This window comes from Heptranchias perlo, chromosome 44 (genome assembly GCF_035084215.1).
Source record: "Heptranchias perlo isolate sHepPer1 chromosome 44, sHepPer1.hap1, whole genome shotgun sequence".
Lineage (NCBI taxonomy): Eukaryota > Metazoa > Chordata > Chondrichthyes > Hexanchiformes > Hexanchidae > Heptranchias > Heptranchias perlo.
In genome coordinates, this window is record NC_090368.1 from 7,177,108 (window position 1) to 7,187,220 (window position 10,113).

A 10,113-nucleotide genomic window follows, 5' to 3' on the forward strand; every position below is an offset into this window, starting at 1 on the left:
GACCACTAGGGTTAGGTACCAGGGAGGCTACAGAAACATTTCCCTTGTTATAGAAAGAATTAACTTGCTTTTCCATCGGGCCTTTCACCATCTCAGGATGTCCCAAAGCACTTTACAGCCAGTGAAGTACTTTTTTTGAAGTGTCGTCACTGTTGTAATGTGGGGAAGATGGCAACCAATTTGCGCACAGCAAGATCCCACAAACAGCAATGTGATAAATGACCAGATAATGTTTTTTTTTCCAATGAGTTTGTCGAGGGATAAATATCGGCCCCAAGACCCCGGGGAGAACTCCCCCCTGCTCTTCTTCCAATAGTGGCCGTGGGATCTTTTACATCCGCCTGAGAGGGGCAGACGGGACCTGAATTTAACGTCCCATCCGAAAGACGGCACCTCCGACAGTGCAGCACTCCCTCGGTACTGGCAGTGGGAGTGTCGGCCTGGATCATGGGGCTCAAGTCTCTGGGAGCGGGGGCTCAAACCCTCCGGCTCGGGCCAGAGTGGGCCAAGCGGACACTGGGAGACTTCAGGAGAGGAGGGATGAAAATTGGATGGAATGGGTGTGGCAAGGGGGAACGTTCTCTCAAAGCTGTAACTGTTTCTCTCTTCTGTTCTCAGCCTGCAGAGGGAAGGATACACAGTGCAGGTGAACGTCAATGATTATCTGGATATTTACTGTCCTCACTATAATGGGTCAGTACCCGATCACAAAATGGAGCAGTACGTCCTCTACATGGTCAGCTATGAGGGTTACAAGACCTGTAACTCCAACTTGGGCTTCAAACGTTGGGAGTGCAACCGCCCGCACTCTCCGCACAGCCCCATCAAATTCTCCGAGAAATTCCAGCGTTACAGCGCTTTTTCCCTGGGCTATGAGTTCCATGTCGGACACGAGTATTATTATATCTGTGAGTACTGGAGCCCTCGGCCGGGATTTGGGGGGGAAGAGGAGGGGGAGCAAGAGGGAGGCAGGGCGCGAGAGAGAGAGGGAAGGGGTCAGAGAGGGGGAAGGGGGGAACAGAGAGCTAGGGGGAGAGACAATGAGAGAGGGAGAGAACGGTGAGGAGAGGGAGGGGACACTGAGAAGGAGAGAGGGAACAGAGGGAGAGGGATAGATCAGCGAGTGGGGGGGGGGAAGAGAGAGCACAGTGAGACGGAGAGAGAGAAGGAGAGAACAGAGAAAGAAAGCACAGTGAAAGAGAGAGGGAAGGGGAGAGAGAGAGAGAGGAGAGGGAGAACAGTGAGAGGGAGAGATAGAGAAGAGGGAGGGAGAGAGCAGTGAGAGAGAGAGGGAAAAGAAAAAGAGCTGGAGAGAGAGAGAGAGGGGGGAGAAAGAACAGTGAACATGAAGGAGGGAGAGAGAGAGGGACAGAGAGAGGGAGGGAAAAATAGACAGTTACAGAGAGAAAGGGGGCAGGGGGGGGAAGAAAGAGAGAGACAGATAAAAAAAAAGACAGAAAGAGAGGGGGACAGAGTAAGAGCGAGGGAGGAGACCGAGTGTTTAAGAAAGAGAAAGAGGGACAGAAGGAGACATTTAAAGGGATACAGAGAGAGGGGGACAAGATGTGCGAGAAAGAGAGAATAGAGGAAGAGAGGAAGAAAATGACAGAGATAGAGGGGGAGAGAGAGAAAGAGATAGATAGCTGTTAAAGATAGAGATAGACAGATAGATAGACAGATAGACAGATAGAGATAGACAGACAGATAGAGATAGACAGCTAGAGATAGACAGACAGATAAACAGATAGAGATAGACAAACATATAGATCGACAGATAGAGATAGATAGACAGATAGAGATAGACAGAGATAGACAGATAGAGATAGACAGATAGACAGATAGAGATAGACAGAGATAGACAGATAGAGATGGACAGACAGATAGAAAGACAGATAGAGATAGATAGACAGATAGAGATAGACAGACATATAGATAGACAGATAGAGATAGACAGACAGATAAACAGATAGAGATAGACAGATAGAGATAGACAGACAGATAGAGATAGACAGATAGAGATAGACAGACAGATAAACAGATAGAGATAGACAGACATATAGATAGACAGATAGAGATAGATAGACAGATAGAGATAGACAGAGATAGACAGATAGACAGATGGAGATAGACAGAGATAGACAGATAGAGATAGACAGACAGATAGAAAGACAGATAGAGATAGATAGACAGATAGAGATAGACATATAGAGATAGATAGACAGATAGAGATAGATAGACAGATAGACAGATAAAGATAGACAGATAGAGATACACATATAGAGATAGATAGACAGGCAGATAGACAGATAGAGATAGACAGATAGAGATAGACAGATAGAGATAGACAGACAGAGATAGATAGACAGATAGAGATAGACTGATAGAGATAGACAGACAGATAGACAGATAGAGATGGACAGACATATAGATAGACAGATAGAGATAGACAGACAGATAAACAGATAGAGATAGACAGATAGAGATAGACAGACAGATAGAGATAAACAGATAGAGATAGACAGATAGAAATATACAGATAGAGATAGACAGACAGATAGAGATAGACAGATAGAGATAGACAGATAGAGATAGACAGACAGAGATAGATAGACAGATAGAGATAGACTGATAGAGATAGACAGACAGATAGACAGATAGAGATGGACAGACATATAGATAGACAGATAGAGATAGACAGACAGATAAACAGATAGAGATAGACAGACATATAGATAGACAGATAGAGATAGACATATAGAGATAGATAGACAGATAGAGAGACAGATAGAGATAGATAGACAGATAGACAGATAGAGATAGACGTATAGAGATAGATAGACAGATAGAGAGACAGATAGAGATAGATAGACAGATAGACAGATAGAGATAGACGTATAGAGATAGATAGACAGACAGAGGTAGACGGACAGAGATAGACAGACAGTTCTGTCCCATAGTCTGTGTTATATCAGGGAGTTTGATATAAAGGGATTGACATGTCCACTAAACCCTTGTTACATCTTCTGCTTTCCAGCCACCCCGACTCACCATCATGGACGCACCTGTTTGAAGATGAAGGTTTTCGTCTGTTGTACCACGTGTGAGTATCTCTGAGGAGCAGGCTCCCGGGGAGAAGGTACGGTTGGGTAGACCCACCGCCCGGCGTAGGACGAGGAGGAGGCCATTCAGCCCCTCGAGCCTGTTCCACCATTTAATTGGATAGTGGCTGATCTGTATCTCAACTCCATTTACCCGCCTTTACTCCGGATCTCTCGAGACCCAACAAAAATCGATCGACCTCAGTCTTGAAAGCTCCAATTGACCCCCAGCGTCCACAGCCTTTTTGGGGGGGAGAGAGTTCCAGATTCCCACTCCCCTTTGTGTGAAGAAGTGACATCACCCCTGAACGGCCCGGCTCTAATTTTAAGGTTCTGCCCCCTTGTTCTGGACTCCCCCCACCAGAGGAAATAGTTTCTCTCTATCGACCCTATCAAATCCTTTAATCATCTCAAACACCTCGATTAGATCACCCCTTAATCTTCTACACTCGAGGGAATACAAGCCCAGTCTGTGCAACCTGTCCTCGTAATTTAACCCTTTTAGCCCCGGTATCATTCTGGCCCTCCAAGGCCAATCTATCCTTCCTGAGGTGCGGTGCCCAGAACTGAACCATCTCCAGATGGGGGTCTGACCAGGACTCTGTACAACTGAAGCATCACCTTCTCCCCCTTTGTATCTCAGCCCCCTCGAGATAAAGGCCAACATTCTATTAGCCTTGATAATGAATCAGTACTGAGCCCAGATCACAAGGTTTCATTATGAAAGGCATTAATCCAATTAAAATAAACTGGGTTAGAAAGGCCTACAAACATGGCATCTGCTAATATCTGCCCAGAGTGTCCATTTGACTCAATAGGCCTCTCTCTCTCTCTGGCCTCTGAGTCAGAAGGTCATGGGTTCGAGCCCCCACACTCCAGAGACTTGAGCCCATAATCCAGGCCGACACTCCCAGTGCCAGTACTGAGGGAGTGCCGCACTGTCGGAGGTGCCGTCTTTCGGATGAGACGTTAAACCGAGGGCCCCGTCTGCCCCTCTCGGGTGGATGTAAAAGATCCCACGGCCGCTCTTGGAAGAAGAGCAGGGGGGAGTTCTCCCCGGGGTCCTGGGGCCTAGACTCCCCCCTCGACCAGCAACAAATAAAAGTCAGGTGAACGGGCTAATTGCCAGTTTGTAGCTCGCGGTGCAGGCATTGCGTCTCAGGGGGCCGCACCTCAAGAGTAATTTGCGCAAAGTGCTTTGATTCTTTCTTAATGCAGAGGCAAACACAAAGCCTTTGGCCAGGAATTTCCTGGGCGCTGACCCCGTTCTGCTGCCGTAACCTCTCTGGGATTGCGACAGAAATCCCGCTTACATGCCCGTCGAAAGGATGAGGCCCAAGGAAAATCTCAGCCTGCCTTATATTCCATAGGATTACATCGAATTTACAGCACAGAGACAGGCCATTCGGCCCAACTGGTCCATGCACCACACCAGCCTCCTCCCTCCCCTCTTCATCTCTCCCTCTCCCCCTATCCTTCTATTCCTTTCTCCCTCATGTGTTTATCGAGCTTCCCCTTAAATCCATCTCTGTTATTCACCTCAACCACTCCATGTGGGAGTGAGTTCCACATTCTCACCACTCTCTGGGTAAAGAAGTTTCTCCTGAATTCCCCATTGGATTTATTAGTGACTCTCTTATATTGATGGCCCCCTAGTTCTGGTCTCCCCCACAAGTGGAAACATCTTCTCTACGTCTACCCTATCGAGACCCTCTCATAATTTTAAAGCCCTCTATCAGGCCACCCTTCTCTTTTCGAGAGAAAAGAGCCCCAGCCTGTTCAGCCTTTCCTGATAGTTATCACCTCCCAGTTCCTTCGATTCGCTTTGCGTCTCAGGGATTTTCCGGACATCTTGGCTTCTGACCTGGTTGAACTTAACCCTTTGACCTTTACCTTGCAGCGTCACAGCCAAGCGAGAAACACGTTCCAACTCCTCCGCAGTTCACGGTGGGCCATGACGTCAAGACTATAGAAGATCTGGGTGAGTCACGTGCTACCAGGGAGCCCTGGGATTGGCTGCGGCACCAACTGGGCCTCACTTCCCCAACGCAGAAGGCGTACCTACGACCTATCTCTATCTCAGCCTGGCAGCAGATAGATCACTACTTAAATAGATAGATGGGGCTGGTAGCCCCTTCACTTCTGAGGCCTGAGTCCATGTCCAGTCGGAGCAAAGTCCCCTCAATCCCTCACTTTGGTCGGACGAACCCTTTTCCCATGTGAGACTACAGCACAAAACTGTCCGTAACTTGGGCTTTGATGGGAGAGTCAGGAGACAAGATGGATGGACTTTGATGGGGGAGTTAGGGGACTGGAGGGATGGGCTTCGATGGGGGAGTTAGGGGACTGGAGGGATGGGCTTCGATGGGAGAGTTAGGGGACTGGAGGGATGGGATTCGATGGGAGAGTTAGGGGACTGGAGGGAGGGGCTTCGATGGGGGAGTTAGGGGACTGGAGGGATGGGCTTCGATGGGAGAGTTGGGGGACTGGAGGGATGGGATTCGATGGGAGAGTTAGGGGACTGGAGGGATGGGATTCGATGGGAGAGTTAGGGGACTGGAGGGATGGGCTTCGATGGGGGAGTTAGGGGACTGGAGGGATGGGCTTCGATGGGAGAGTTGGGGGACTGGAGGGATGGGATTCGATGGGAGAGTTAGGGGACTGGAGGGATGGGCTTCGATGGGAGAGTTAGGGGACTGGAGGGATGGGATTCGATGGGAGAGTTAGGGGACTGGAGGGATGGGATTCGATGGGGGAGTTGGGGGACTGGAGGGATGGGCTTCGATGGGAGAGTTAGGGGACTGGAGGGATGGGATTCGATGGGAGAGTTAGGGGACTGGAGGGATGGGCTTCGATGGGAGAGTTAGGGGACTGGAGGGAGGGGCTTCGATGGGAGAGTTGGTGGACTGGAGGGATGGGCTTCGATGGGAGAGTTAGGGGACTGGAGGGATGGGCTTCGATGGGAGAGTTAGGGGACTGGAGGGGTGGGATTCGATGGGAGAGTTGGGGGACTGGAGGGATGGGATTCGATGGGAGAGTTAGGGGACTGGAGGGATGGGATTCGATGGGAGAGTTAGGGGACTGGAGGGAGGGGCTTCGATGGGAGAGTTGGTGGACTGGAGGGATGGGCTTCGATGGGAGAGTTAGGGGACTGGAGGGATGGGCTTCGATGGGGGAGTTAGGGGACTGGAGGGATGGGATTCGATGGGAGAGTTAGGGGACTGGAGGGAGGGGCTTCGATGGGAGAGTTAGGGGACTGGAGGGATGGGCTTCGATGGGAGAGTTAGGGGACTGGAGGGATGGGCTTCGATGGGAGAGTTAGGGGACTGGAGGGATGGGATTCGATGGGAGAGTTAGGGGACTGGAGGGATGGGATTCGATGGGAGAGTTAGGGGACTGGAGGGAGGGGCTTCGATGGGAGAGTTAGGGGACTGGAGGGAGGGGCTTCGATGGGGGAGTTAGGGGACTGGAGGGATGGGATTCGATGGGAGAGTTAGGGGACTGGAGGGATGGGCTTCGATGGGAGAGTTAGGGGACTGGAGGGAGGGGCTTCGATGGGAGAGCTAGGGGACTGGAGGGATGGGCTTCGATGGGAGAGTTAGGGGACTGGAGGGATGGGCTTCGATGGGAGAGTTAGGGGACTGGAGGGATGGGCTTCGATGGGAGAGTTAGGGGACTGGAGGGATGGGCTTCGATGGGACTGTTATTGTAGTGCGGCATCTCAAAGTTTTTGTGGGCCAATTAGATGCAGCCATATGTAAACTTCCAACCCTCGTTGCCAATAATTCTCGCATATCAAGCAGGTCTCGGTTTTGCGACTGAGGATTAATCCACCAATAACGCAATAGGGTTACGAACAGCTCTTTCCAAACCTCCAGACCCATGAGATTCAAACAGATCCCACCAGTGAGTGAGCAGCTCAAATAGGGTTGAGTTGCCTTATCTCCATTGGCCAGTTCTCCAGGTCTGACCTTCAATGGGCCAAATGGGCTTCTTCGACCTTGGCTGTATATGTGATGCCCTCTGCAGTCGAGTAGCATGGTGAAACTCAATGCCCAGGCCTGAGAAATGAGTAGAAGGATATGCTGGTAGGGTGGAGATGAAGTAGGGAGGGAGGAGGCTTGTGTGGAGCGTAAACACCAGCATGGACCAGTTGGGCCGAATGGCCTGTTTCTGTGCTGTGTATGAGGAACAAGGGGTAACAAAGACACCAATTAAAACCGGCTTACCTCTGCCCGAGGTCAAAGAGCTGTGAGTTCGAGTGCTAAGCTTTCCAGAGACGCGCAGTCAGGCCTCAGTGCCCCTCCCTTAGTCTCAGGCTGGAGTCACGCGTAGGCCCAGACCGAGGATTGGCTGGTTCCCGACCCCAAAGGGCGTTTGTCAACCAGAACTGGGTTGTCTATCGCAAACTGATAGGGTTTTGCTGGTCCCAGGTTCACCAGTGGTCAGATTTATTGGGTTTACAAGTTGCCATGGTGGGACCTGAACTCATGACCTGTGGGGTTGCCAGCGTCGAAAACCAATCACTGCACTGCCACCCTGCAATCATCGCACAGAACAGAGGAACAGGAGGAGGCCATTCAGCCCCTCGGGCCTCTTCCGCCATTCAATTAGACCATGGCTGATCTGTATCTTGACTCCATCTCCCCGCCTTGGTTCCATCACCCTTAATACCCAGAAAAAATCGATCAATCTCAGTTTTGACATTTTCAATTGGCCCCCCGGCCTCAACAGTTTTTTGGGGGGAGAGAGTTCCAGATTCCCACTCCCCTTTGTGTGAAGAAGTGACATCACCCCTGAACGGCCCGGCTCTAATTTTAAGGTTCTGCCCCCTTGTTCTGGACTCCCCCCACCAGAGGAAATAGTTTCTCTCTCTCGACCCTATCAAATCCTTTAATCATCTTAAACCCCTCGATTAGATCACCCCTTAATCTTCTACACTCGAGGGAATACAAGCCCAGTCTGTGCAACCTGTCCTCGTAATTTAACCCTTTTAGACCCTGGTATCATTCTGGGGAATCTACCCTGCACCCCCTCCAAGGCCAATATATCCTTCCTGAGGTGCGGTGTCCAGAACTGAACTCAGTCTCTCCAGATGGGGTCTGACCAGAACTTTTAAAGTTGGATATACTGCTCTCTATTCCTTCATCCAAGTCATTTATAAATATAGTGCAAAGCTGGGGGCATCTCTAGTCACATCCTGCCAATTTGAGTACATCGACCCATTATCCCTACTCTCTGTCTCCTACCTCCTAACCAATTCCCGACTCATGTCCTAATGTCTCCCCCTTCTCCTTTTCTCTGCCACAGACAACTTCTGACCCGAGATCCCAAGGGTTGTCTCCAATCCATGCGCTCTCATTTTTGTTAACAGCCTCTTATGTGGAACCTTCTCGAGCGCCTTCTGGAAGCCCATATAGACAACATCCGTAGACATTCCCTTATCTACCGCCTTAGTTACCGCCTCAAAAAATTAAACACCGTGTGTTTATACAGCACCTTTAACGTGGTAAAACGTCCCCAAGGCCCTTCCCAGGAGCGTAAATCAGACAAAATTTGACACCGAGCCACATAAGGAGATATTAGGACAGGTGACCAAAAGCTCGGTCAAAGAGGTAGGTTTTAAGGAGCGTCTTAAAGGAGGAGGGAGAGGAGGAGAGGTTTAAGGAGGGAATTCCAGAGCTCAGGGCCTACACGGCCAATGGCGGAGCGATTAAAAATCAGGGGATGTGCAAGAGGCCAGAATTGGAGGAGCGCAGAGATCTCGGAGGGTTGGAGGGGGTTTTGCTTGGTTCTTTATCCTTCTCCTTTTCTCTCCCGCAGATAACTTCCAACCCGAGGTCCCGAAACTGGAGAAGAGCGTGAGTGGGAGCAGTCCGAGTCGAAAACATTTAAAGCTGACTGTCGTGTTGTCACTCCTTCTACTCTTGACTCTTTTAGCCTCCTAGCTCCACGATCGAGGTCCGTTGACCTAAAGTCTTGGGAGAGTTTGGATGAACATGAGCAGGGCCACGGAGCCCACCCTTCCCCCCGCCCCCCCCCCCCCGACCCACCTCCCCCCCCCTCCCCCGCCACCCCCTCCCCCGAAGGTCACCCGTCCGTCAACGTGAACTCTGACCTTTCCTATCCGGGAGATTCTCCTCTTCCATCACGCCGAATTTCTCTGCCAAGAAATAAAAACCGAACCTTCGACAGCTCGAAACGAGTTGGAGACACAAACAAAACGACGGCCATTTAGAAAATTAAACACGCGCGCACAAAAAAAAACAAAATCTAGAGAGAAAAAAAACAAAAAAACAAGAAACTTACAAAAAAAAAGGCATTTTTTAGTCAGGCGGTTGCTTGGCGATGAAAACAAAATGGCGGCCCAACTTGACAAGACTTCTGAACCTTTCTTCCTGGTTGCCAAATCTACTTTTTCAGTCAAAAACTCGACACATAATCCTTATAGGTTTCCTGACGGGTTATTTCTCGGAAGGCTCTGCTTTTCTTTTTGAAGGTGTGGCTCCTGCGGAAGTGGTCGGCCATTTTGTGCTTCGGTGAGAGCGTTGCTAAGGAACGGTAGCCGGTCGGACGGGAAGTGTCGAGGGGCCCCGTCAGGCCTGGGAGTCTTCAACTCGGGCCTTGGGCCGACTGAGAGGCCTTCTTGGGGGGGGTGGCAGGGTGGGGAGAGGCTTTCTCCAACAAAGACGGAAGGAAGAGTGACTGGGAGGGCTGAGCGCGCGTCTTGCGAAGAGGATTGGGGTGGGGGAGAGGGGGTGGGAAGAAATTCTGGGGCCTGATACAGGTTCAAACGTGAGACTTTGTGTAAAATAGCAAACGAAAAGCTGTTAAAAGAGAGGGGCGAAAAAGCCAGATTTCCTCGAAACAAAATGGCAGCCAGTCTGGTTGAGTCATGTGATGCGACGACGTGCAAAGTAGTTTGAGGTCAGAGGCTTTTTGTGGGCGGAGTCAAGCCTCAGGGCTTCCTGTAAGGTCGCGGAGTGGGCAATGGTCAAGGGGCGGGGAGGCCGAG

The 10,113-nt window shown here is 50.5% G+C and overlaps 1 protein-coding gene across 1 annotated transcript; it reads left to right on the top strand.

Moving 5' to 3' along the window:
- Positions 1-624: 624 nt before the first annotated feature.
- LOC137306760 (ephrin-A3-like) lies at positions 625-9,695 on the top strand. The gene is made up of 4 exons (XM_067976128.1): positions 625-908; positions 3,035-3,100; positions 4,999-5,079; positions 8,922-9,695. Exons 1-4 carry the CDS (start codon positions 713-715, stop codon positions 9,044-9,046), a joined length of 468 nt encoding a protein of 155 aa, XP_067832229.1. The 5' UTR covers positions 625-712; the 3' UTR covers positions 9,047-9,695.
- The last annotated feature ends 418 nt before the right edge of the window (positions 9,696-10,113 follow it).

Bases quoted from the DNA above. Each gene is read 5' to 3' on its own strand.
- LOC137306760 (XM_067976128.1), top strand. From the start codon at position 713: ATGGAGCAGTACGTCCTCTACATGGTCAGCTATGAGGGTTACAAGACC. The intron at 909-3,034 runs GTGAGTACTGGA...TCTGCTTTCCAG, and splicing joins ACACGAGTATTATTATATCT to CCACCCCGACTCACCATCAT. The intron at 3,101-4,998 runs GTGAGTATCTCT...TTTACCTTGCAG, and splicing joins TTTCGTCTGTTGTACCACGT to CGTCACAGCCAAGCGAGAAA.